The following is a 27,535-nucleotide window of genomic DNA, read 5'->3' as shown; positions in this document are numbered from 1 at the left end:
CTGAGAATAACAAGGTTGGGCAACTGGGAGTATCAGATGGAGAGATAAGCTTTCCTGAAAGCAGCAGAATGTTTCTTTTGCAGAGCCAGGAAAAGCAGAGAAGTCAAACCAACAGGTCAGAGTACCTGAAATACCTGGGAATAGTATTAAATTATCCTAATTTCTCCCTCTCTTTGCTCATCAGACTCATGGCCGTTGAAGAGGAACTGAAAAAGGATCATGCTGAGATGCAAGCAGTCATTGATGCAAAGCAGAAAATTATTGATGCACAGGTAGGTAATGAGCTTGGGATCTCCCAGAACCTGTGTGTAGAACCCACTGTTCTCTCCCCTCTCCTGCCCCAGCACTGTTCGCCATCTCCCAAGCTGTACTGGCCCATGGTGTCACTCGAGTCACTTATTGCCTCTGAGGAGAACTGGGGGCTTTAATTAATACTGTCTGACCTGGGCTTTGGGGCAGCCTGGCAACAAATCCCAGGACTGATTACTTCTCCAAAACCTTTGCTACTTTGTGAGATGCCAAGGGAGTAAAGGAATAGCAGCGCATTGTGTAGACGTTATTCCAAATGTGAGCCTGGGACCTGTGGGAAAGCTGTTCCTCCCCCCAGCACAGTTTAGCTGCCATGTGCATGCATCTCAGCTGTGCCAGCAACAGCATGGCTTTGGACAGGCTTTGGACTGGAAAGAGAATGCTGCAACAGAGCATTGTCCTGGCAACGTCACGTGTGGCATTTCACCCCACTGGCCGTGCCTGGCAGTCCTGAGGAAATGCCCATTTCCCACAAACCTGCAGCTCCCACCTCGGACACTCTGGGCAGCTGTGTGTGGGGAGGGGAACACAGCGGGCAGTGCATGTGGGTGTATCCTGTGGGGTCATTCCAGCTTTCCCTCTGTGTCTGTGCTGATCCCACAACAGAACCTGGGACTGGTTTATATCTGCCTGCCGTGTTACATTTGTGGTATTTGCATTTGGAGGGTCTCTTTCCTGCTTCTGGGCTTTTCAGTACTTGCAAATGGAAACTTTCCTTAATCATTTTTTCAGGAATAACCCGAGTTATTCCCTACACAAAGAGTGGTGATGGGAGTCTCAGCTGAACATGTTAAAGATGGTATTGGGCTATTAGAAATATTTGAAGTCATGTGGAACTGCAGAGAAAATAGAAAGCAGCAAAAAGCTGTGGTGTTTGGAAATAGGTATGGTCAGGGCATCTCGCTGTTACAGACAGCTCATGTTAATGGCAGCTCATCCAGGCAGCTATCTGGATTCTGAAGGGTGTGGATGCATCTTTCATCTGCCTTAAGAAGGTGGAAGGGGCGCTAAGCAAACACGAAAAGTGTGCTTTGGCGGGGAGGACTTGAGAAGTTGTGACTGAGTAAGAAACTTGCCTGTTAGCTGTGTGTGCCAGGAGACTCTCAGCCTTGGTGTTGGTTATGGGCTAGCAAGGTGGAGCATGGTCCAGTCTGATCCCAGTGTCACTAGCTGGCAGAGGGGACCACTGCTGACTTGTGAGACCTTCAGACCCTCAGGGCTGGAATGGTGTAGTTCTTGATCACACTTCATCAAATGATGCAGCATTTATCAGCTGTGGTGGAAACTGGTGAAATAATAGGAGCAAAACAACAGCATTAATGTTTTAATTTGACTTTTTTTGGGCAAGCGAGGTCGCTGGCAAACCTCAACCACTTCACTGTCAGGCAGTGCATGGGGGAAGTGCAGTTGTCACTATCCTTCCTCGAGTACCTGAGCAGAGCAGGAAACTGATGAAAGATTCAGAACTGACTCACCAGGGGAGCTCAGGTGTCTGCTGGGTTCTGTAGCAATCGCTTGAAGTTGTGCTTGGAAGATTCTATCTAGTGTGTGATTCCTTCAGTGGCTGGAAAAGGAAGGTGTTTTTTTATGCTGAGATTTGTGGAGGGAGGCTGGAACCCAGCTGTAGAGTGCAAGGCTGCCAGGAGCAGCAGTGTCCTGGGATCCTGTGCTCAGGGACACCAGTCCAGGATGGTTTGAGAGGGTGCAGTGCAGCTCCCAGCCCTGCCCCAAATGCACACAGACATGAGCTGCTCTCCTGAGCTCCTGAGCCTGGCTCTGGGCCCCTGAGCAGGGATAGGTCTGGCCAAACTCTCTCCTCAGAGTGGCAGAGCTGCAAAGGGAACCGGCCCAGTTGCTATTGCAAGTGACATCTCCGCTGTGTTAAATTACAGGTCATAAATGGGGATGAGATAATTGCAACAGGCAAGTAAACCCAATCAGTTCTCTAGCTGAGCAGTACCCAGTCCTGGCCCAGCACACTGACCTCCTACCCATTCCAGCTTCTCCTGCTCCCTGTGCCCTGAGCTTGTTAAAGACGTGCCTGGTAGCTCCAATTTTCCTTTCAGTGAGGAGATGCCTCTACTCACCAAGCTCATGCTTTTAAGATTGATTTTCCAAGTGTGGATTTCCAGCTGTTTTGCAGACTGGCTCAGTGAGTGCTCAGCAGTGCCAGAAAACACCCAACCTTTCATTCTCAACTCTTTGGAAATATTTTTTAGAAATTGTTCAGAGAAGTTTTCAGAAGGAAAATTTTCATTTAAAATTATATATTCTGGGTGAAATATAGTTGGAGGAGTAGGAGCTTTGCCTCACTGAGGAGCACATTCCTGCTGAGGCAGCTGTGTTCTGCAGGATTCATTTCAGCATGGGAGAAAAGGCCTATAACTCCTCTGCTCCATGTTCTCCCTGCTCCTTTCAGCTGGACTGGGATGAGGGCTAAGGCAGGCCTGGTGCCTCATGCCTCCTCCTCTGTTCGCTTTACACAGAGCTCGGTGTCTTCAGGGCTGTAGCAGAAGCAGGACTTGAATTCTGCTTTGATTTTGCACCCAAACATCAGTGGGGGGAACCCACTGAGAGAAGCAAACATTGCTGATTAGTGTTGTAGCTGTAGCAGGCACTGATGTGCTAGGATCCAAATCCCAAGGGGCTGTGGCAGCCCGTGAGTCTCCTGAGCAGTGTGTCTGAACTGTTCCTTAATGTTTATGCCTTCTGTGCATAATTTTTCCATTTGTTTCTCAATGGGCTGGACTGGGAAGAGTTCCCACATACAGCTTGTTTCATTCGAGCAAATTACATATTTTCCCTTCTCAAAGAACAAAAACCAATCAGCTGGTGGCATGGAGAGCACGGATACCCTCCTGCTGTCTCCACCGCTGCTTTCTGCAGCTGCATTATTGTTATTTTTTTAAGGAAGGTGAAAATTGTCATCTCTGATTGTGTCTACAACTCCCTGGCTTGCCCCTTCAATGCTGTATCCCAGTGCAGACACCCCACTGTTAGCAGGCTGGGTCTGGTGATGGGTTATGTCAGTTTAGCACACAGCCCTGAGCTGTCTGCTGCAAGTGGAGGCTGGCATGTTCTGTGCAAGGACAATCAACCAGGCACGTGGGTTCATGGAGCCCCCTGAGCTGGAATGGGTCTAGGAGCAGTGTGTTCCATGTTTGTTCTTTGTGTTCTGTCGATGGCATCTCCCCTCATCTCCCATAACCCCTAGTGTTAGCTTTTGGCTGCTGCTTCTCTGTGTTGCTGTTGCACCGTCACCGCAGGCTGCCGTTACCCACTTTTTTTAATCTTTATTTATTTATTTCAAGCATCCCATGAGTTTACTCTGAGCACACTCCATCCAAAACACAGAGACAATGGTTGGTAGATACCACTTGCACTTTTCTCTGCCAGATGAAATCCCCACCGCTTTTATTTTCTGCTGCCTGTTTCTGTTTTTCTAACGTACTTCTAAAATATAATCTTGAAATTGGCTACCACTGTCATTGGCACTGACACCCTCCTGCTCCCCTGTGGCAAAATGTTGCCTCGCTGGAGGCTGGCTGGGTGGGCCTGGATCAGTTCCCCGATGGAACTTGGATTGTCGCCCTCCATCGTGCAGAAAGTCTCGGAGGGCCAGAGTGGCCGCAGAGGAGCCGGTGGCACCCCGAAAACAGAAAGAGGCAGACAGCCCATCTTGCCAGGACTGCTGGCCCAGCTGCCTCTGCCCCGAGCCACCCACCAGACGGCCTCAGCCGGGCCTGGGACACTCCCCAGTGAGGGCACTGGGTGCACACAGAAGGTCTGATGTTGTGGGGTGTCTTTGCAGGAGAAGCGGATCGCGTTCCTGGACTCGGCCAACACACGCCTGATGAGTGCCCTGACGCAGGTAAAGGAGCGCTACACCATGCACGTCCGGAATGGCAACCCTCCCAAGCTTTCCATCACGGAGAATGGTGAATTTAAGAACAGCAGTTTCTAATTCTGCAGGTGATGGCCAACCGCCACTGGGGAAGAGCAAGACGGAGTAGAGCCAAGGCCCAGCGCCGTCACCGTTTGTTGCACACCATTCTGTGAAAGGAAAGTTGCATCGTTAGAAGATCTTATTGTTTGAAGATGGTTCTAAAGTTGTTTGAAGATGGTTCTGGTATCGTTTGAAGATGGTTCTAATATTGTTTGAAGATTGTTCTAAAGTTCTTTGAAGATTGTTCTAAAGTTGAAAATAGTTCTAAAGTTCTTTGAAGATTGTTTTAAAGTTTGAAGATTGTCCTAAAGTTGAAATTTGTTCTAAAGTTCGTTGAAGACTGTTCTAAAGTTAAGAATTGTTCTAAACTTGAAGATTGTTCTAAAGTTGAAGATTGTTCTAAAGTCCTTTGAAGATTGTTCTAAAGTTAAGAATTATTCTAAAGTAGAAAATTGTTCTAAAGTTCTTTGAAGATCATTCTAAAGTTCTTTGAAGATTGTTCTAAAGTTAAGAATTGTTCTAAAGTAGAAAAATGTTCTAAAGTGGAAAATTGTTCTAAAGTTCTTTGAAGATTGTTCTAAAGTTAAGAATTGTTCTAAAGTTATTTGAAGATTGTTCTAAAGTTGAAGATCATTCTAAAGTTGTTTGAAGATTTTTCTAAAGTTCTTCAAAGATTGCTCTAAAATTGTTTTAGAATTATATTTTAAAGTTTTATTTTAAATTGTTGTAAGATAGTATTGTACATTCAATAAAGTTGAAAAAACAAATCTGAAGAGTGGGCTTTAATTCCCCACTCAGGGCCAGGAGAACCAGGTTCCCCAGAATAAGTCCTTCTGGATCTCTGTGTAAATAGAGGGAGCTCTTGGGTTGTGTACAGAAAATGCCAATGTAATATACCAAAAGGAAGTGAATACTGTAGATTTTTTTAATTCTTGCTATTTTTTTATTATTATTATTATTATTAATGTTAATATTACGTTGTTGTTGTTTTTCACTGTTTGAAAGCACTGCAGTCCTGGGAGGAGGAAGAGGGGAGTGTGTGTGTGTGTGTTGTGGGTGAGAGAGGTGAGCAGTGAGTTAGCCGAGACAGCAACTGCCTGATACAGGGACAGGAGTGGAGTGAAAGGAATTCCATAGGAAAACTCATTGGCTGGGTTTATTCCCCTCTTCCCCAGCTGGTCTTTAACTGAATGCAAACTTGATAGCAATCATTTTAGCAAGAGAACTGGCTCTTGCTGTGTGCTGTACCTACTTTCGATAGGACTCTGGCAAAAACCAGCCTTTCTGAAGAAGGTACAAAGTGGGAGCAGCAAGCTGGATTCCTGGAATTTGCACAGTCAGGCCTCCTGTCAGACAAGAGGGAATCTGCAGGATTTTGTGGTAGGATTCTTTCTTTTTTACTCTGGTTCTAATGCGGTTTTATACTTTCTGTTTGGAGAATTTACAGACCTGTAAACACTTTTTTAATAATTCCTAGCCAATCCCCACCATATGCCCTGTGCAGCAGCAGCCTGAGTTCCCTCTCTGCTCTCCATTGGGAACAGCCCGGTTAATCCTCTCGGGAAAGGGCTAATCAAAGGGTGCCCATGCCCAACACAGGAAGTCCCATATGCAAAATTCCCTTTTTCTGGAGGATGTCTGTATTTTAATGCTGCCTCATTTCCACCAGTTCAGCCACTTGCTCAGCCGGTGTAGCTCCAATGAAAGGTGCTTTCTGCACTTTTGTTGAAAGATCTTCCATTGCTGCTGAAATATTCCTTTTTCTGCATACTTTAAAGGGATTTCTTTTGAGTTCTGTATACACCAGTTTTTCTTCAGGAGTTTTGACTAAGCTTTCATCTCCAAACTCCCGTCTGGGGTTGTGCTCTGCATTGGCTCAGCAGTGATTACTTTTCCGTACTTTCCAGTCAGTCTTCCAGCTCTAGGGCCTTGTTGACCTCTGATATTTTATTCCTCAAACTGTGCCTTTGAGTCCCTCCTCCTCCTTTCTCCCTTCAGACATGGCAGCTGTAGCATCTTCTCCCATCACATTTGACTCCCATCCCATCTAGGGGTTTAGACTCGTAGCCCATGAGTTCTGCAGCAGCAAGGGAGTCAATGGTGCAATGTGTGATGGGGAGCGTGGCAGAGCTTTGGGCTCACACTCTGAGCAAAGGCACTGGGCTGTGTCTAATGCTGTGCAAGGAGCTGCTGCTCTCACTGGGGAACAGAGGAAGTAGTGCAGGAAAAATGAAATAGCCTGTAGTAGGAATACTCATGTGTTCCTCAGACTGAGCAGGAAAGTCACCCCATCCTGGTGTCTCGACTGTGCTGGCCACATTGGTACCATTCTAGGAGGGTTCTCTCCAAACCTCAAAGCCACCGGGCCTTCTTGAGGGCTCAGGAAAAGCTCATGGCCAGCACAGCAGCTCAGGGAGATGGAACAGCCTCTCGTGTGTGGCCTCTTGGCAGGGTGTGTGTGGTGTCTGCAGTGTGTGAGGTGAGCAGGGTGACATGGTACAGGCACTGAGAGCACAGGGGGAGCACGGCCTAGGGGCAGCATCCTGTAAATCCCTGTCCTTTGCAACTCTAGGAATTCACACCTGTTTTTTAAGGGAAATAGATTGCACATCCAGGAATTACCAGCTGTTACTTCCCTGGTGTACCAGAAATGGGCAGCTATGCACAAAAGCACAGATTCATCCAGCTACACATTGTGCCACATTCCTCTCCAGTGGCATAACTCAGGCAGGGAATCTACAGGAGCATGGAAAGGGATATGTGTATTTTATAACTAGAGAATATGAGGTGTATCCACTAATAAATTCTTTATCCATGTAATAAATCACCAAAGAAATGGGGTTATTTTATGTTCATGTAATTGCTTTGGGTTGGCTGTGAGTTTTTTCCCCCAGGATATGATTTCATGTTTTGATGCTTGCTTAAACCCACCAGCTTTTACCTTGGAACTCCACGAATTTTACAGCCATGTGCATGGAATGTGTCAGCAATACTTACTTGTGTGTATGAATTCTGCTGGTGTTCTGCAAAAGTGTCTGTGTTGTTCCTGGAGAACAAGTCCTGTCTGAGCTGAACCATGACGTGTTTCCATCAGTGGTGGGCATGGCCAGCCACAGGTACCCAGCCGAATCTGACAGAGGAAAAAGGGTTACATTTAGGGTGATGTTTTTAGGTGTTTCCTTCTCCACAGGAAGTTAACTCCCAGGAGAGTGAGCATGTCCTTACAGACCATGCCTGCCAGGAATCCTACCTGCAAAAATAGATTTTCTGTCTCAAGGGCCTTAATAAGAGTGTTACTACACAGAATTCTTTTACGATGATAGCTCTAAATAATTTATTTTTTATTTCAACAAAGTACACCTTTAAAGAGGAATAAACTTGTTTTTCAAGCTGTATTTTTATGTGTGTAGCACTGGACTGTTTGGTCTCTGAGATCCATTTCTGCATTTCATTGCCTGGGTTTGTTCTAAAGAAGATTAATTTTTGTTCTGTGAACAATTTTTGAAGGTTCCTGTAATATGTACAGATACAGATACATTTGAGGACTTTTATTGATATTCTTACAAAGAATACAAATAAACTTTAAACAGTTTGGACTCTTGTGTTTGTATAACTGCAGAGGGTGGAGGGGAAGGAATTCCCACCGTAACCAGATGTTTGGGACAGAGCAGCTGCCACCTGGAGCAGCCTGGGCAAACCAAGGGCTGCAGGTGGAGTGGAGCAGAAGGATGAATTCCTGTCCCACACAGTTCCCAGCTCTGCCTCCCCCTGCCTGTGACCTCTGCGCTTCCTGAAGCTGGCAAAATCTGGCATTGTGGCATTGTCAGAGAGCGACGAGCTGTGGAGACACGGAGAACTGCTCTCTGCTGCTTTTAGCCATGGGGTTTTTTCCTGGGTGGTGAAAAGAGAGTTCCCTTGCATTAATTAATGTGGTTATTCCCCTCACACCAGAGCCGTGAATGTGATCAGCCCAGTTTTCCTGTTCAGTCCATTCCTAGATTGCACATTCTCACACAACAGCCCAAAGCTGCAGAGTTGGAGGCATGGACATGCAGAGGGATATTACTCACAGGTTCACATCAAATGCTGGATATTAAGCTATTTACATTTATTCTCCACACGTGTATGACATCTTGTATATAGTGAGTGGGAAAACCTTCCATAGTGAACTGAGTGTAATATCTACACTCAAGGGGATGTTTTGCAAAAGTCTCTTTATTTTCCTTTCACACAATTACTCTTTTTCGGGATGGGAGGGGATGGGATGGGATGGGATGGGATGGGATGGGATGGGATGCAGAGCTAGCAGGCAAAGTGATCCCAGTATCACATCTGCTGTCATGGTTTTGGGAAGGGAAGCAGGGCAGAATCAATGGGAGAGGGATGGGAAGGAGGAGACAAGCGAAAGGCATCCTGAGGGAAGTAGAGGTGGGAAGGTGAGGTGGAGCAGGAGCACTGCACAAATGCCAGTGAGGATGGCCCTAGGATAATGGAGTTTAAACTGGGGCAAGTCTGGGTTTTTCTGTCCCAGAAACTATATAGAAACTCAGGTGTTCTATCCTACAGAGGGCTTGGAATTCCACTTTACTCCACTGTGTAAAACTCTGTGAATGTGCAAACCCTTCTCCCGTTTCCAGCCACTCTGGATAGAGTTCACAGGGCTCTGGAGCCTATCCTGTCACTCTTGCAGTTCACTTGGGAAGTTCCTTGGGAGAAGCTTCCCTCCAAGAGTCCTCCTGCCCAAAGGATGCGAGTGTACAACCTTGACTGATTTCCAGCGTGCAAGGATGTGTGCTGCTGCTTTAAGTTCAGCAGCAGCTGCTGCTTAAATCCATTAGCAGATGGAATAGGAATTTGCTTACACTGAGATATGAGTGTCAGGAGAAGAGAGTCCTTGATCTTGCTAGAACCCATCTCACATTGCTGTCCTTCACCTTTCTCCTGGTGCCACAGATTAAATATCCTCATGTCTCCAGATGTATTAAATTCCTGCCTTTTGCTGTGAGGGCTAGATCAAATATCCTGGTTGCAGGCATGAAACCTGGCTACCTGTCGCTTCTTCCTGCAGCCAGCATGAATTCCTTGTCCTTACTCAGCTCCATCCTGCTGATGCGACTGAAAATGCAAGTTGGGTGGACCTGAAGCTACTTTTTAGGACCCTCCTTAGCCCAGCTCAGTAGCAAAGCAGCCTGGGCTGAAATAGAGGAAATTATTAGCAATATTGCAGATTCCATGGTGGCTGCCAGGAGCAGGGCACTCAGGATGGATGTTCCCAACACTCTACAAGTTCTTCCAGCTTTCGTGCTATAAATGAGACCCAGAGAGCTGTTGTGTCACAAGTGGAGGGGAATCATGAGGGACAAATACCCAGTGCTGACCCCAGTGAAGGATGATACACTGATGACAGAATCTACCTCAGCCTGAAACGTGACCTGCACAGAGATTGGTGACATTTCTCACCCCTTTTCCCTGCTGCCCAGGCTTCTGTTGGCAGCAGGATGCAGATGGTGGGAGCAGTTCCTGCTCTGCTTGGCAAGGAGCAAGTCGTGCTTGCAGTCAGGGAGGAGGAGCTCGAGCTGAGCTGCAGGATGCAGTTATTCACCCCTTCCCTCCCCTCACGGGAGTCAGACACAGACCAGCCGTGCTGGACCCCACCTGAAACTCCACCATGGCTTGTTACTGTCGGAGGGGCCGTTCTGTGGATTTGCCCTTCCTTCCCTAGAGGACAAGGCTTGTCTTGTCAGGTGTCCCAGCAGGGCTGTGACACCCTGAGCATTCCACTGCTGTGCAGAACATCCTGCTGCAGAGCCAGCAGCATCTCTGAAAGCAGCAGTTGTCCTTACCAGGGACACTAACTGGGAATGTCCAGGAAAACGCAGTTTTCTGAAAAGGTGCTGGGTGGATTGCAGTTCTTACCAGTCAGAGAATTTACTTTGACCTCCCACACATCCCCTTGGGCTTGAACCTAGACTGTGTCCCTTTTCCCTGGACCTCAGGTGGGGATCCACAGCCTGCGTGTCACAGTTCAAAGCTTTGCTCTTGGGTGACACCTCTGGGTGCACTTGTTCCCTCGGCACCTTCAAAGGACTTTTTCCAGGACTCAGGACTTCCCTGCTGGGAAGGCAGTGAAAGTGGAGGGCTGCCTTCCCTTCTCCTCAATACCAGAAGGCACTGCAAAACTTTGGTTTATATTTTTAGATGGTTTTTAGGATCAGGAACGACTGAAGACTGAAGAACTTGAACCTGACCAAGACTGTCATAACTGGGAGTAAGTGGAGCACCCTTTCAGATTTTCCTCCATTACTGGAAAACTGAGTGATGCTCTCTGCCATGCCAGGATCTGTGCCCTACTGGGGAGCATTTAGAAAGCCATTGCTACAGCAACCAGTAAGGCTAAAAAAGCTGACAAAATACTTACCATCTCCTCTGGGGTTGCCTGAAAGGCAGAGAGATTACTGCTCCCTCAGTTACATATTTTTTGTCATGGGTTTTTGTTGGGGTTTGTTGGGGTTTTTTTTGTCTTGTGTTGGACATTTTTTGTTGTTGTTTTGGGGTTTTTTTTGAAAGAAATACTCTCCCCGTGGGCAGATTCCAGATTGTGGCTTTGGCAAAACAGGGATCTTAAAACAGAACGTCCATCTGCCCCAGCTGCTGACTTTGACAACTGTGCTTCTGGAATCAGCTGTGTGTGTGCCTGAAGGGAAAGATGGCAAGGCTGAAGGAGGTTGTGTCCCCAGTCGGGCTCACAGCTCACAACACTGATGCTCTGCTCACTGGTGTGCCACGAGGTGCTGGGAGAGCTCTGCCGAAGTGCTGCTGTCTGACAGCTGCTGGGGGCTGTTCCTGAGGGGCCACAGGGGGGATTTGCTGTGATGATGTGCTCTGGAGAGTTGGCATCACATCCCCAGTTACTGCTCCTCCCAGCATGCAGGGCTTCTCCTGCCCTGGCCAGGGACAGAGGCTCAGTGTTGCCATGGGCATCCAAGGAGTTCCCAGCGAGCAGCAGTGCTAATCCCAGGGACCAGAAATCCTGGGGGGAACAGAACCATTTTCTGTCCACAGTGCTGATGGTGCCTTTCAAAACTACCAAAATGACCTCATTAGCCAGTGGCTGCTGGGCCCTGAGTGCAGACTGCAGCCACTCCAGTGCTCAGAGAAGCTGGGTGGGTCCCACACCAGTTTTGGTGTCCTGTCACCCAGCTCTGGTGGGAGCACAGCTGCTGCCCTGCCCTCAGCCCACGGCAGGAATGGCTGCAGTGCTGTGGGTTAGCAATGAGCTGCTTTGGCAGATTTGTCCTGGGGAAGCAGCTTGGATAGTCCTTGGGTCAAAACTATGCAGGCATCTGATTTCAGGGGGATTTTAGGATCCAAGTATTTGGTTGGTTCTGGATGCCAAGATTTGGGCAGCTGTTTCCCTGGTGATTTGCCTCTGTGCAGCTTTCCTGGATTCACACCTTTCCTGCAGTTTGCCCAGGTGCAGGACAAAGCTGGTACAGATTTCTTCTCTCTCTGGGGCAGGCCTGGTGTCATGCTCATGCTCCCCAACAACAGATGCCCTTCCGGGTTGGGGCAATAAATACTCACCTGGCCTCTCCCTGGCCCTAAACTGTAAAAGCAGTTTTTGCTCCAGAGATGTTCATTGCACTACTTGGCATGAGGTAAACGGGGAGTTCTTGTGCCACAGTCTCTGGAGCATCAGCACTGGTACTTTGCCTGCTGACCCTGCCACAGACACACAGCAGGATGCAATTAAATAATTTGAAAATTTTATAGTGACAATGAAGTTTCTATATCTTTCAGTACAACTTTTGCAGTTGACTTTGATCAGGGATTTGAAGATGGGATGTGCATCATCATAAAGAGCCCATCATGGTGGGCTCATCCAAGTGGCAGCCCAAAGGTCTTTCATCAGCTGATACAGAACCTGGAGGAGCCCAACAACCTGCAGTCTGCTTAACTTAGAGCTGGCCCCAGCCCAGCTTGTGGCAGGCTGGCTGCCTTCCCCATGGGAAAGGAGAAAATGCAGTGAGTCAGAAGTTTTGGCATTGTTATTTCAACCTACCTATAGTTCCTCCATGGGGGCTTGGTGTTCTCATTGCCAGAGCTCCACAGGGAACTTGCAAATTTTTAATTGCATTTTAGTCTCTTTAAAAGCTGTGTGGGTGGTGGGTGAGTACATACCACATTTGGTGTCCAGTTTTTCCTCATTTCTCACATTCCTGCTGGTTTTTTGGCTTCTAAGGGTCACAGCTATCAGAGTGGCCTCTACTGGAGTGAGTCTGGAATGAATTTGACAAATGATTTCTACGAAGGCATGAGAGGAATACACTCATTTCTACAAGTGTTTCTTTAACCACTGCTTCCTAATCAGCATGAAAAACAAGTATGTGGAGTATCTTGGGCAAATACACTTGTGCAGATGCTGGGAGAGCTACAAGCCTTATCAGCAAACTGGTTCAGGGGCAACATTTGCAATTCAATCCACCTGGAATTGCTGTCAATAGAATGCTCACCTTTCCTGAAAGCCTTAGGCCCTCCCTGCTAACTCCAGTCCTCTCTGAGGCCACATCAAAATCTGTTGCTGTGACAATGTCCTCAGAGACTTCCCACACATGCTGCCCTCTCATTTGTGTCCCACGGAAGTACTAGGAACATCAAAAGCAGGACAAAGCAGATGCTGCCCAGCTAAACAACAAATCTCTCCTCCCCACCCGCAGGGCTGGGCTGAAGTATTTCTCTTACAGAAGTGATATTTATTAGGAAAAGCGAGCTAATGATTGATAGCTGTGCAATAATGTGCTGATGTAAATAACAAGCCTGCCATGAGGAGTGGACACACAGCAATAACCACAGGCTTTGCTCGTGTCCGTGGGGATTAAAGGGCACTTCAATCCCTGTGCTCACAGAGGGCAGCACAGCCCATCCCAGCAGCAGGGCTTTGTGTAGGGGAAGTCGTGTGGTAGGAGCTGTGGAGCAGATCTCTCTCGGGCTGTCAGCAGCCACCACGGAATGCTGTGGTACCCAGTCACTCTGAAGCTGGGCTCTCAAGGAACCAGATCTTAATTCTTGAAGAGGTGACATTTGGGTCTGTAGCCTCTGCATTTGTATTTCTGAAGGTACTTCACCATGGAACCTGCTCTCCTATGGCAAATTTTCCACCCAACAAACAAGATCAAGCATTGAGAAGGTGAGTAAAGAACATCATGTTTCTGTGAACCAGGGGTGGTAATAGGGAATGTCTCCTGTTTGGAAGCTGGGGGCTGTTCCCATGAGGGATGTGCAGTAGATCTTGCTACCTCAGCTTTGGACAGATACTGGATAACACATGGAAAGCTGTTGCTTAAAGTGGAGGTCAGAAGATGACCAGACTGGAAGGTAAGAATCTGTCTGGACAGGAGGGCAGTAAATTGTCCTAAACTAGAGTTCCAAAACCTTGATTAGCATTTACTTATTTTGACCTCAGGATGAACAGCATGGATGTGCTAACAAGGCTATGGAGGTTACAAATTTGGGAGCTCTCTTCAAACATGTGAGGACCAGAGTATCTTGGGAAACTAACTGAATGGGCTGGGATAAAAAGAACAGGGTTCAGGTGGGGGAAAGGAAGGCAAGTACTGAAAGTACAGACAGGTAGAATACAAATACATACAGTAGGAATACTGTGGCTGGGTTTGGATGCTGTAATTAATGATTCACTGGTCAGAAATGCATGAGGGAATCCCACCTGGCCTATCAGCAGGCACAGGAAGGCTGTTCCACATGTAGCCATGCAAACCACACGGGAGCCATGGGAGCACTACCCAGTTAGCATCTCCTTTGCAGGGATGGAGGTTTGTTACACATATCAGGGATTTTAATTTCTCCCATGTGCTCCGTCAACAGAAATCCTGAGGAGAATGAACTCCACAGTCACATGGGCTAGATGCTTTGCTAAAAAGAGACTCAGCTTTTGTGCCACCTCAGGCAGCATTTTGGAGGGTGCTAATTGCACATTTCAGTGCGTTATTCCAAGAGGGCAGCATCCTGTGAGCATTGGCCTTTGTGGCTCTGTCCAAAAAGGCAAGCAGGACAGATCCAGCCCTGAATGAAGGAAGTTTATCTGCATGGGAGGATTTTAATACCATGTTCCCAGCAGAGGCTTTGTGGGGCTTACCTTGGCATCATGCTGAGCTACAACATGATGACTTCCACCATGGAATTTGGTGTATTCACTCCCTCCTCAGGCACCCAGTTTGCCAGGAACAGAAAATCAACGGAGAAGCAAAACTCAGGATTGTATGGATTGTATGCTGTGAACTGTGGATCCAAGAAATTAGGTAAGACATGTCCCTTCCCAGCTGACAGGGTTTCCTGCTGGTGCCTCTCTCCCAGGTCTGCAGCCAGACCAGCCCCTGTGGAGCTGGAGGCAGACAGGAATAGTGCTGTAAAATCCCCCAGCTCAGCTCTGACTGAAGCATTAGTGGTTTAAAGCACAAATTTATCACAGTCAGCAGAGCGTGCAGATTTGTGAGATGACGTAAGCAAATCCAAAGTGATGCTGTGCTGTCCCTGCAGCCTGGGATACACAGCTCTGGCTGTCGGGAGCAAAATCCTTTATGTTTGGTTCCGTGGAGTATTGGAGAAAGCTGTTTTGGTAATGTTCCCTGGGAAACACTAAATGCTTTAGCCAACCCATTGCTTCTGGTTTATGGTGGCACAAACCCAGCCCAGGACGCAACATAAATGGTGCAAGCCAAGGCCCTTGATCCCTTAAAACTTATCCCAGGGAGGGAAAATTGGAAGGCCAAGAAGAAATTGCTGCCATTCAGAACTTGCTGTGTTTCATTTCCCCTGTGCCTGCTAACACTGGGATCTCCCACATCAATTGCTTCTGCAAATCACACCCCAAACAGACCTCGCTCCCTTCCGTGACACTCTTGTTTGCATTCCCTGAAATGCAAGCTCTAGCAATTACATCTATTATATTTGCACACACCTTCTGAATGCTTTGGAGCTGATTTTAAAGGTCACGCTGAGCAGTGAAGTGCAGGGAATTTAAATAGATCACTCCATGCTTGAAGAAGAAGAAATCACTCTGGGCTACATAGTGTCCTGATATACAGCTAAGTGTATCGGCATCATGAAGGGCATTGCACTGAATAGTGCAGTGGTCCAGAAATAATAATTTAAAAACAAGTTGATTTCAGTCCTGTCTTGTCCTCCCCATGCTGTAATTTCAGAAGACACAGCACACAGTCTCAGTCACTGTGTTTTGCAGACACCAGGTAATGCAGGCAGGAGATAAGGATCGTGTAGCCACACAAGATTTTGGATGCTTATGCCTCTTCCTTAACTCATGGATCTGTAAAATAGGGCTGGAGATCTTGCAAAGACTGAAATACCTGCTCCTTTTATCTCTGATCTCAAGGTAGAAAGCAGACTTGGAATTATTCAGAGCAAATCTAGCTCAATTATTTTTTCAGCTAAAGGAATGGTTTCAACATTACAAGATTTTAGCAGGGACAGCACTGGTTTCCTGCTCCCCAGTTCAGCTTTATGCTTCAGTGTCTGTTTTCAAAGGTTACTGTTCATGCAAAGTCAACCAAGTCACCATCACTCTGCTGGCATGTGGAAAGTGTCAGTGGCAGCACTTCCATCCCCTAAAGCTACACTCTTCCTGCTGCCCTGTATCCCATTATCTCTGTGCAGACATTCCTTGTGTTTACCTGCCATGTTCCTGCCCTGCAGGCCACTTTTACAGCAATTCTCCCCAACAGTGCAGCCTTCAGGTGCAATCTCAGTGCCTGTGGTAATTATGTTTGAAGGTTAATGTTTCATAAAAATATCAAAGCATTTCTGCCCCTCAGCTCATGACTTCGGTAGAAGCCAGAGATTTTCTTCTCATTTGTTGTGGTCTGACAGTTACATGCTTGGCAGCTGGATGCTTGTTTCTATCCAGGGTTTAATCTACCTGATAGAACTTTAATAAAATATGAACTGTGGGTGTGGTAATCTTTTGGAAGGTGAGGGGTTCTGAAATAGCTTTTTCTCCCTGAAAACTCTCCTGAGTGTTAGAGCAATATTTGGAGCTGTGTCATCAAGCTGTGTTTGGCCAAAGATTTAATGAAAGGCCAGGAACAAGGTGCTCGTGCTAGTGATTAAATGGCAAACCCTGAAATACTTATCTTCTGGCTTTGCTGTATGATATAGCAAAGGGAAGACTGAAATAGTAACTGTTCTGGCTGTATAGAGAACCCCTTTTCTTAGAAATTTGCTTGTCATACGTCCTATAGGTTTTGTTTCCCATACACAACTTGGGGAAAAAACCCACCTTTCATACAAATAAAATTGCTGCACTATAAAAATCCTTTCAGTTGACAAGAATCTCCTAAACCACCAACAGCACTACCCAAAAGGTAGGGAGATGGGTACAGATGAAGGGAATATTATTTCAAGGCACAGGTTTCAGAAACTCCATTTGCATTGCATTTGTGCTAACAAGGGGTCAGATTTACAGGGGTTTGATGATTAAATGCCTGCTGAATTCACGTGGAGGCAGTTCTGCCTCTGGTAGCAGAAGCAACCACCTTTTCTCCACCCTCCTCCCACTCCCCAGACTGGCAGTGGTAGGTGTGTGCTAGAGCCTCCATGCATTGGCTACTTCCCTTTCTCCTGCAGGTAAAATCATAGTAGTGCTTTACTCAATGCACTGTACAAGTGCTTGCTGCATATTGACCTGGCTTGATCTGGGATGAGCTGAAAAATTAAATAGCTGTTATAAAATGCCGTGAAATTCTGCTTTTACAAGTTAGATTTTGCGTGGGAGAAGAAAAGATGGCTGAATATTTTTTTTCATGTTGTTCATAATTTTCAAGCCTTAATTGATTAATGTGATATAGTTTGATAGCTATAAGGTATGACAACCTTAACAATTCTATAATTCTGTAATATTTTCTTATTTCTGTGTCACAAACCGTAATGTTTCCAAATTTGGTGAAACATTCTTTCCATGCACTGACCTGTTGAAAACCTTGCAGCAGGATGGCATTTGGCATTTTATTTTCCTTTCATTTATTCTGGTTCAGAATGAATTTGATACTGTGCCAGATTACCGTGGTAAAAAAAAAAACAAAACCAACAACCAAAACAAGAGGAAACAGTGTTCTCTTTCTAGGCACAAGGCTTTATTAAAATTGGGGAAATGGCACTGTACCTAGAAGCAATATTTTTATTTGCTTATTGTCAAACTTGTGCCTGTAATTTCTCAAATCCTTCCTGCCTTATTTCTATGTCATGGATTTAAAAGCTGGTACTACACTGCCAGCCTGCTGGACTTGTTTAAGCTGGATCATGGTACCTGTAGTCTCACCAGTCTGTAAGTCTATAAAAATCAGGCACTTTGCATAGCAGGTGACTCTATATTTCATTAAAACCCATAGCAGGTGGCCACAGATCCACCGGCAGCAGTTCCAGTATAGTAACAAATTACCAACTCCGTCTCTCCTGGATGTGAAGGAAGCAGTGACTGTCCTAACTCCACGACAGGATGAAAATAAGTCAATTTACAACTTAATGCGATTAGGCATTGCTTTCAAAGCATTCAGAGCACATACGAATGGTAGCTATTAACGATGGCAATAACTCACCGGGGCCAGAGCCTGTCTGGCAGGGGCTGTGGATGGGAAGGTGGCGATGCTGACTCCTGTCCCCATGACACTAGCGCTGCCAGCTCTGGTGACTGGAGAGCAACTCTTGCAAAACCCTGTGGTTTTCTGAGGCTTTTCACTGCAGAAATGGTGCAAACACCTTGAAGGCCTTGCTTTCCCCTCATAAGCCGATTGTTCCCTAACGACTGTGGGAGCAGAGAAAAAAATCGCAAAAGTCATTGCACTTCATCCCCTCAGAACGGAGTTCTTAGCACCACAATAGTGTTTTGGAGGGGGCCAGTTCCTTTCCTTGCTTCCGTTGTCTTTCCTGGAGGGAACGGCGCCTCACGAAGAGCTCAGCCTGAAGCCAAGGAGGCTCAGGGGGACCTGGCTCTCCTCAAGTCCCTGACAGGTGAGGCCGGGCTTTGCTCCCAGGGAACAAGGGACAGGACAGCAGGGAATGGTCCTGAGCTGCGCCAGGGCTGCTTGAGGTGGGACACCAGGAGGAATTTCTTCACACAAAAGGTGAGGATTTAAATGTAAATGAACTTCTTTGCACCGAGGGTGGCAGAGCTCTGGAGCAGCTGCCCAGGGAGGGCGTGGAGTTTCCCTCTCTGGAGATATTCCTGTGTCACCTGCTCCAGGTGACCCTGCCTAGGCAGGGGTGTTGGAGCGAATGATGTCCAGAGGTCCTTCCCAACCCTAACAATTCCAGGATTCTGTAATTAGACACTGGAACGGGCTGCCCAGGGAGGCGGCAGTCACCGTCCCTGCAGGTGTCTAGGGAAACACTGGACGTGGCACCGAGTACGGCGCTCTGGTTGACACGGTGCTGTTGCCGCAGGTCGGACTCTCCGATCGCGGCGATCTTTCGCAGCCTCACCGATCCCGTGAGGAAGCGAGCGCGGCGGGAGAACTCCCCTCACCGACCCCGTGAGGAAGCGAGCGCGGCGGGAGAACTCCCCTCGCCGATCCCGTGAGGAAGCGAGCGCGGCGGGAGAACTCCCCTCGCCGATCCCGTGAGGAAGCGAGCGCGGCGGGAGAACTCCCCTCGCCGATCCCGTGAGGAAGCGAGCGCGGCGGGAGAACTCCCCTCGCCGATCCCGTGAGGAAGCGAGCGCGGCGGGAGAACTCTCCGCCCTCAGCGCGGCCGAGGGGCGGGAGGGGGCGCGGCGCTGAGGCGGCGCGTGCGCAGCCCGCGCGCGGCGCCGCGAGGAGGCGGCAGGGGGGTCTGTGCGCGCATGCGCGGGCGGCGCGGGCGCCCCCCCAGCCCGTGTGTGTGTGAGCGAGTGTGTGAGGGAGTGTGGCCGCGGCCGCCCCGCGCCTGCGGAGCCGGGGGCGCGCAGGGACCCGCGCAGACACCGCGGCCCCTCAGGCGGCACCTCCGAGCGGCCGCCCCGCCGTCATCCATCCCCCCTCTCGCAGGTGAGCTGCGCTGTCGCGGCGGGGCGGAGGAGGAGGAGGGAGAGGGAGCTGGCGCCCGCCTCCGCTGGGCTCATTGTGCGGCTTTTCGGAGGAGGAGGAGGAGGAGAGAAGAAAGGAGGCTTCACCCGCGCTCGCACGCCGGGCCTTGCAGGCTTGTTGCCGGCTGGCGATTGGAGGCGCTCCGTCCCCTCCCAAATCCGGGGAGGGTCCCGGTCCCCCCCGGGGCTCCGCCGCCCACCTGCCGCCCTCTCCTCCTGCTCCGCCTCGCCCGGGGTGTTGGGGAGCGGCGAGCCGAGCGTGTTCTCGCCGGTGTGTGCGCGGGGTGCGCCTGGGGCACCTGAGGGACGGAGGGATGCGGGGAGAGGTGTTCGCCTCCCCAGCCCGGTGTGTGCGTGAGGGGCTGAAGGCTGTTGCCTTGTGGTAGACGGGAACCTGCTTTAGAGGATGGACAAATAGATGCTGTTTATTTGGCATGAGGCATATTTGGCATTATTTCTTTCCTGGCAGCAGATGCTGGAAAAGCAGCTCTGTAGGTACACTTGAAACCACGATGAGTGATGATGACAGGTAATAGTTTGGAGTAACTTGCTGTGTGGGTTTAATAGTAGTTACAGGCCTGGTGAAATTCCGTGGATGTGTTTATTTCTACTGACACTATTTGAGAGATCTCTCTCCTGACACAAGAAGCCTTTGCCCAGGTCTTGTTCCTGCACCCCTTCTTCTGTGCCTCTGCTGAATGAGGGAGCTTTGCTGTCACAGGTAGCTGGAAGAAGTGGAGACTATTTAATTTCCAATGGGATGGGCAGATAACCAGGTAATCAGATGTTTGATAGGCCTACAGCTTTTTAGGTTTTCTCAGGACTGGAAAATATGGGATGCACAATGATTATCTTCTCTTTTTTTCTTATCACTGCTTGCTTCTGCAGCTGACTTCATTTTAGTTTTACTATGGTGGTGTTTATTTCTAAACAAAATGGGTTTACCATTCAAGTGGTTTGAGACCCCTTTTTGTATATAGACCTATTGCATATTTTACTGGTTGTGAATAATTTTATTTAATGAGCTTCAGCTCACTGGGTGTTTGTTTTAAAACATTATTAACTCTTGTCGGGGCATTAGAAAGAATACATGGACCAAAGCTTGAAAACGTCTCACACTGTTGATACTTTTGTATCTTTTTCATGCAAAGAGTTTTCTTTCTGACCCTCTTAATATCAGATACAGAACAATGAGATGTAGAAAAATACAGTTTCCCATGGTTTTCTCTTGACAACACATGCATTTTTTACATATATTATTGTAAGGTGTAGTATCTGATATTAGAGCCAGAGAACTTCTGTGGGCACCTCTGCATGAGCTGTACTGCCTTGGGCCCTGCTTTTGTGAGTTGATATGATTCACATGGATACCAAAACAGCTGGAGTGAGTTGGCACCATCAGGTGCCACAGCATGACATTGTACAGAAGTTGATCATTGTGATTTTTTTTTTTTTCTAGTTGTGTCTCTGATTACTCTGGAGAATAGTTTGCATTTCTGGCTATATAAGTAAATTCTTTTTTTAAAAAATTTAATTTCTGTGGTGGACTTTTTATTTTTTTTTAAAGAGAAGTCTCTTGCAGAAGCAGAACTATTGCTGCTTTCCATAGCCTCTGCACATCCTTGCTTGTGGGTTGTCTGCAGTCGTGCTCAGAAGTTGGCTAAAGCTGGGTCACTGGAATTGAGAGGGTGCCCTCTGGTGACATCTGTGTTTGGAGTTTGGGCTGCATGTGAAGGACACTCCAGCTAGTCTGGAATGAAATATTCCTCCCAGCACGGGTGGAGGCGTGTTGTGCACTGAGATGCTGGTGTGGCATGGCCGAGATGGAGGAGGAGCACTTGGGAATTCATGTGGAGGATGTACAGCAGTCACTTGGTGTCTGTGAGCTCCCTTGTGAAATATGCTACCTTGTAATTTATTTTGCTGCATTTTCATGAGAAAGGTTTGCCTCAGTCTTATGGAGACAACTCCCCTGGCCCCCTTCCCCCTCCCTCAAAAAAATGTTAATGAGGTTATCCTGTTTACTCAACAGTGTGTTTTATTTCTTTGAGTTCTTTTTCCTGTAGAAATGTGGAGTTTTCCTGCATAATTTTTGAGAGGTCTCCATTCTACACTTTTATCTTGCCTGGTGACTGTAGATTAAAAACACCAATGTTTAGATATTTTATTGATGTTTGTGCTGCTCAGTACTAATGAAGAAGTGAATATACTTTAACTTCAACTGCTTGTGTAATTTTTTATTTTTGAAATTGACTGTGTTTGTACAAAAAAGTAATGTGGTCACAGGGTGCTAATATTCTGCTTGATGTGTTTGAATATTAAAAGATTTGAATTGACAAGCCACACCTCCATCTTAATCAGTTTGTTGCATTATTGTTTAAAATTGAGATCAGGGGTTGATCTTTTTGTGTATATTTGCTTGAAGCTGAGTCATTTGGGCTCCTCCTTTCATTCAGTAAGTAAAGCTGAGTTGAGAATGTCCTTTTGGGGTGGGGAGTGTAATTGGTTGCGTTTTTTCAAAGTATAAGCCACCAAAGGCATGATATATTTCTCTTCTGAGTGTTGGTTTACAGCTCTTGTTAGAAAACATATGTAGAAATGTATTTTCGAAGTAACGAAGAAAAGTTTGTGTTCAAAACCTTTGCATTTAAATACCTGGAACTGCTGCAGTAGGAATCATCCTAATATAAGTGGGTGTGTGTCATAGTTATTGCATGAGCAGAAGCTCTGTGGGCTTCACGTTTTGTCTGTTTATGAATTAATCACCTTAAAAGACTGCTGAGGTGAGCGTGTCTTCATGCTGCCAGTTGGACGTTTTAAGTAGATGCTCTGTATGCTCAGTGCCCTGGGACATGTGGGTGTGTGACTGCAGCTCGTTTTCCTTTACAGAGATCCATAAAGCCTTGGAGGAGTCTATGGAAAATGGCATTGGAGTGCTACCTGTGGGCAAGCTGGTCCCAGCTGGAATTCTGCCCACCAGGAAGGGGCCATCTACATCCAAAATCATCCAAAATCAAGGCAAGGTCAAGTGTTGAAGGGCTCCAGACAAAATATACATGATGATGTGGATGTAATTATCAGCCTCCCTAACTGAAGAGCTGCATTTGCCATTTGGTAGAAGTGTTAGTGTCCTCTGGTGACTCACATTTATTACTTGTTCTTAGCAATCATATTGAAGCAGTAAAATCAGTTTTTAAAGTCTTTGACTGGAAGACTGAGACCCCCTCAACTGATTAGAACTGAAAAATTTGACTGGAAGTCATCTTTGCCCTTCCTCCCATTGATTTTTAGATAGTATTGTAGCTCCTAGTGCAAGTAAGGAAATCAAACAAGCCTGGGTCAGTTAAGGAATTGAAAGCAGCAAGCCCAGGGATGAGCAGAACTGCCAGAGAGGGAATTTGATTGTCAAGGTTGCTATGAGGTCCTCTGCCAAAAAGTGGTTGGCCCAATTTATGAATTTCTTGGAGCTCATGAATGTCTTGACTTACAGTGCTTCTCCTGTGTGTCTGTCAGCTGTCTGAGAGCTGAAGTGCTCAGAGAAGAAATGTGTAATGGGGTTTGCACAAGAGGAGAAGCTTGAGATACTCATGCTCTCATGCTCTAATTCCATTTTCAAGTGATTTGGATGCAAAATGTGATGCAGGAGGTTTTGCTGGCTTTGGAGCTTCCTCAGTGGCACTTCCACTTTGGGATATGTGTGTCACTTCTCTTCCTCTTTAATGGAGCTGTGCTATTGGCAGCAATCAATTAAGTGTGAAGTGACCTAGGTCTGGCTGTCTGTGCTCTGACCATTGCTGTAGTAGTGTGGCATTAAAAGCTGTTTGATTTGTGTCTCCATCATTATTCATTAAGGGACAGCGTGGAGACTATGGAATCTGCTCTCATTGAAATGGGCTCAGATTGATCGTGCTGGGGAAGAAGGATATTGATCTTTTTCAGAAGTTGAAGGTGTATTTCTTCGATAATAGTGGCTAGATAAAACTGGCAGAGATGCTGAAAAAAGTGATCTTAATGCAGTTTGTAAATTGGATTGCTTTTATCACATTATGAATGTGCCCAGGGTTTGGGGTAATTGTCTAGACTATAGTATTATATTTACATTTAGATTTAGAATTAGTGGTATAATGTCACAGAGTGACTGGACTCAGACCAATAAGCGAATAAACAGGACTAGTACAGAGCACATTTTCTGCTGTGATGCATCCTTTTCAGACTAAAGTGTAGGCAGGCAGAAGCCTCCAGTGAAAAGCTGAAGGTCTCAAATTACTCTTTTTCTTTATAAGCTTCATGTATGAATTTGTCTGAGGAGGTGTGTAAGCACAGGTGGACTTGTGAGTTCTGTGTAAAGCTCAAATTCATGACCTCTGTGAATGGTTGTTTCTAGTCCACTTGTTTTATTGCCAGGTTGTTTGTTTAATCTAATTGCTCTGAATTTCCGTTGCTTCCTTGATAACTTTGGGGTCCTCCACAGTTGTAACTAATTTAAGTTGGTTTGTAGTTGAATTGGGTTGTGAGCCCATGTGCAGTGAGGCAGCTAATTTATTGACTGCTCACTTCTTGTATTGTATTGGTAGAAATAGAGAGAGAATGCACTAGAGAGAACTGCATCAGGGAACTTACCCAGCTAAGGAATTAGGCTTTTTTTTTTTCTTTTTTAATCCCCCTCCTTGCCTTGTTGTTCAGTTTGATAGCTCCCCCAAACCGTTTATTCTTCAGCCATACAAAATCTTGGGCTAATGTCATGACAGAGAAAGGAACAGGAAAAGGCATTAGTGGTGGAGATGACTGGCAAGTATGAAATCAAGTTCCCATAAACCAGCTGAAATCCAAAGTGGATCAGATGACACTTGTTTATAGCTGAGCTTCTGGAGTGCTGATTTCTGGTTATCTTGAGTCCCTAGCTGGGTGTACAAGTCTGGGAGCTTTGTATAAACTTTGTTTCAGATTGTGTGCAGAAAAATTTGAGGCACTTGAGGATCCTTGTGGCATTTCTGAAACTCCTTTTGCATAGAGCTAAACTCTACCATCGTTGCATCTTGTACAGTAGGCTGGTGAAGTGAGTTGCAAGTGATGATGGTGTTACTGGGAACTTGGCTGATCATGTCCAGAAGCCTGAAGTTTTTTGGGGATTCCAAAAGCATCTTCAATGAGCAGATGTGAGGTGTTAGAATGCTGGTAGCATTGCGTAGTTTCCTATGTGTTCACTGTGGATTTCAAAATGCATATAAATGCTAAGTGTCAAATCAGTAAAAGATAAAAAGGTCCAAAGATTCAAGCTACTCTCTCCCCCATTACTGCATCCCTGCTTTGTGCTGTCGCTAATTAGTAACTTTAATATTAAGAAGTGCATTGATAAAGCACATGGTTATGTGGATGACTCATAATTGTTGTATTTCCCAGTGTCATGTAATTAACTTGCCCTGGGTGGTTAAAGGGCACATGAACAGGGCTGCTGTTGCTGGCAGGGCCAGACCACTGTGCCAACAGCCTTGTCTTTGATTACCAGCCAGTTTTCCCCTGTGCTTTACTGGTAAGTCTACCTGAGTAGTGGCAGCTATCTCGTTTATTTTTAGAATATTAGTCATGTACTTTTAGACCGACCAGTTTGTTTAGGCATTAGTCATCAGGCTTGTCTGGTAAGTACCTCTAAATAATTTTGATATTATTATTGGTCAGACTTTTACAGAAATATGCCAACAGGCACTTTGGAAAAGAATAATGTGTAAGAGTAGAATCCATTGAGTTCAGTCCTTCCGTGCAGTTGAAGTGACTTGCAAGTATTTTTTGGAGCTCAGAGTGCAAAATTACTGAATTATTGGCAAGATTTCTGTTTAGCTACAGACGAACCCTCTGCTTCTGAGAGCCATGAGTGGTGGGCAGTGCCCAGCCTGGAGCTGGGGGCATTTGTTAGGATGGGTAAAACCTGATCCTTGCAGCTCTGCCTCAAGATAGGATGAGGTTAAACATTACCTAGCTATAAGGCTTTATTATTATTACCTTTGAATATGCCATTCACTGATGGAGTCAGGTGTGTGGTTTCTTAGGAAACTGTTTTCCATGTTATTTATATAACAGCAAATGGCCCTCTATAGTAGAAATGCTTTTGCTACTTCATGTTTGAAAAGTGCTTTGCTGGCCACCCCTTGCTGTTTGGTTGCTCTGTTGATGATACATAATTTCTTAAAATCCTCCTTTGGTTTTTTTTTCCCCTCTCAGGCTGGGTGTATTTTGGATTTCTTTTGAACAGATTTTGCCAGCTCTTTCATCATAGATTTTGGTATTCTTAGTGATATGCCTTGCTAAGTTTTTAATGATGCTTTAAACGAGTACCTGTTGAGTTACATTGCACAAATGAAGGTAGTAGTACCAAATCCAATTGTAGTATGAAACTGTGATTCTTTGGTTATCTTTTATACCTTTCTGTAGCTTTAGGTATGCTGGCAAAATACTTGTGGAGGTTGTTTGGCTCTACTGCCAATATCTATTAAAGTGGTCAAAGTGTCCACCTGGAATAATTTTAAAGGGATTTGGAGAGCAAAATGATGTTAACCGAGTTGTAGTCAGGAGATGAAACAAAAAGGCAAGTTTGGTAAGTTTCCACTGGAGATGGGTGCCAGAGGTACAGTGTTTTGTAAGGCTGAAGGCACATGAAAGCAATATTAAGTGGAAAAAGCTGCTTTTGAGGTACAGTATTTCTTTACCTTTGAGGAATGGCAGGTAAGCAGATGGAGTGCTCTAGGACCTGCTTGGGAGTAGCTTCCTCAGTGTCTGCATGTAATGACTTGCCCTTGTACTTAATTAACTTGCTGGCTTTTTTTTTTAATGTGGATAGGGTCTGTATGATGACAGAGCTTGAGCTGTATTTCATGCTGTGACTTGCCTTTAATACTTCTGCAAAGTCAATCTTGACTCTTTTCTGAAGCTGTCTTAGTGGTGGGGAGGTTTCTTTGATTAGGACCTAGTTCATGTTTCAGATAAGGCAATTTAATTTATCTTCAAAGAGGTATTTCTATAGCTGTGTATAAGCTGGTTTTCTGGGTCTGTTAAGAAGAGATGTCTAAAATTCTGTTAGAGAGCAGCGACTAGTTTTAACTTCTTCTGGTTTTGGTCATGAATGCCATATGTCTGTGAGGGAGAGGGAGGAGAAGTATCCACGTATTTGTCGTTGCACATTCCCAAATTATTTTTGTATCTACAATGGAAAGTTTTGAAGTATTTAAGGTGACATTATGTTAAGGCTTATAGAAAATCTTAGCAAATATGCAAAATGGAAATGAATGCTTAAGCATGTTTAGACTAAGAGGAATGAACAACATGCACTATGAATTTGCGGCTGATGCAGTTTTGTTGAAGAATAATTCTTGATCTGAATTTTAGAACTTTTAAGACAGTAAAGACATTAATGGCAAGGGCATTGCTGAGGCCAGAAAGCCTTTTATAAAGGGTAGGTTTGGAAAATATGACATTTGTTGTGCAGATCTACATGTTGCTACAATTCAGAGGTGTCTTGTGTCTGTGTTACGCTGTTAGGCAGACATAGAAATCCAGTTGGCATCTGTTCAGTGATAGTGCTAAAAAGGGAAGATAACTATGTGCATGATTTATCAGACAAACATAAGAGATGTCTTGCTTGGCTATTGCACCCACAAAACTTTAGTTAAATCTCTCATTTGTAGTGAGGGATTGCAACCCTCATTTGTAAACAAAGGTGTATTGTAGAAGAGTTTATGGCTTTATTTCAGCTGTACCTATTTCTTTTTTTAAAGTTAGCTCTTATTTTTCTGACTTGGGAGAAATTCCATGCTTTCCATATTTTTTCTTTGTCTCTTTTTTACCAAGTGATAGTCTTAAAAGGAAAAGAGAATCAGGCAGTAGTACAGTTAAAGGACATGGACAGAAGTGAGATCTCTCCAGGGACCAGGGAAAGACAGGCTTCCCTTGCTGCCTTGGGATTTGCCAGATTTCTGTGTTGCTTTCAGGTGTCAGATTTCTCTGTGTTTGGTATTCAATGTTGTGGATATCTCCTTGATTTTACTTGAAGTGAGGGAGGGAAGATGAAGAGAAATGATGGACTTCAGCAACTGAAGTTTTTGTTGCTTGTCTCTTTCTCTGGTGTCATCTTTCCCTATTACCTTCCAGCCCGTTAATGGAATTGGATATCTTTTTTTCCCTAGGGCAGTAGGGTGTGTTGC

General features: G+C 46.0%; 2 protein-coding genes across 11 annotated transcripts in view; both read left to right on the top strand.

Moving 5' to 3' along the window:
- LOC146434184 (ras GTPase-activating protein nGAP-like) overlaps positions 1-7,851 on the top strand; it is a 165,908-nt gene extending 158,057 nt beyond the window's left edge. For 6 of the 10 annotated variants that reach the window (XM_085068627.1, XM_085068620.1, XM_085068629.1 and 3 more), the window contains 3 exons: positions 185-272; positions 2,202-2,232; positions 4,121-7,851. In XM_085068627.1, the coding sequence (XP_084924753.1) occupies positions 185-272; positions 2,202-2,232; positions 4,121-4,251 (250 nt within the window). In that variant the 3' untranslated portion in view covers positions 4,252-7,851. The remainder of the gene's footprint in view (positions 1-184; positions 273-2,201; positions 2,233-4,120) is intronic. The other 4 variants (XM_085068630.1, XM_085068621.1, XM_085068624.1 and 1 more) reach the window with 3 other exon arrangements.
- An 18,202-nt stretch (positions 7,852-26,053) lies between these two features.
- Positions 26,054-27,535, top strand: part of LOC146434183 (ras GTPase-activating protein nGAP-like) — a 51,140-nt gene continuing 49,658 nt past the window's right edge. Inside the window, 1 exon segment of the mRNA XM_085067289.1 lies at positions 26,054-26,060. Within this exon segment, the coding sequence (XP_084923415.1) occupies positions 26,054-26,060 (7 nt within the window).

This window comes from Lichenostomus cassidix, chromosome 8 (genome assembly GCF_008360975.1).
Source record: "Lichenostomus cassidix isolate B80296 chromosome 8, HeHo_3.0, whole genome shotgun sequence".
NCBI lineage: Eukaryota > Metazoa > Chordata > Aves > Passeriformes > Meliphagidae > Lichenostomus > Lichenostomus cassidix.
Note: the sequence above shows the minus strand (reverse complement) of the source record. Positions and strands in the feature narration are given on the sequence as shown.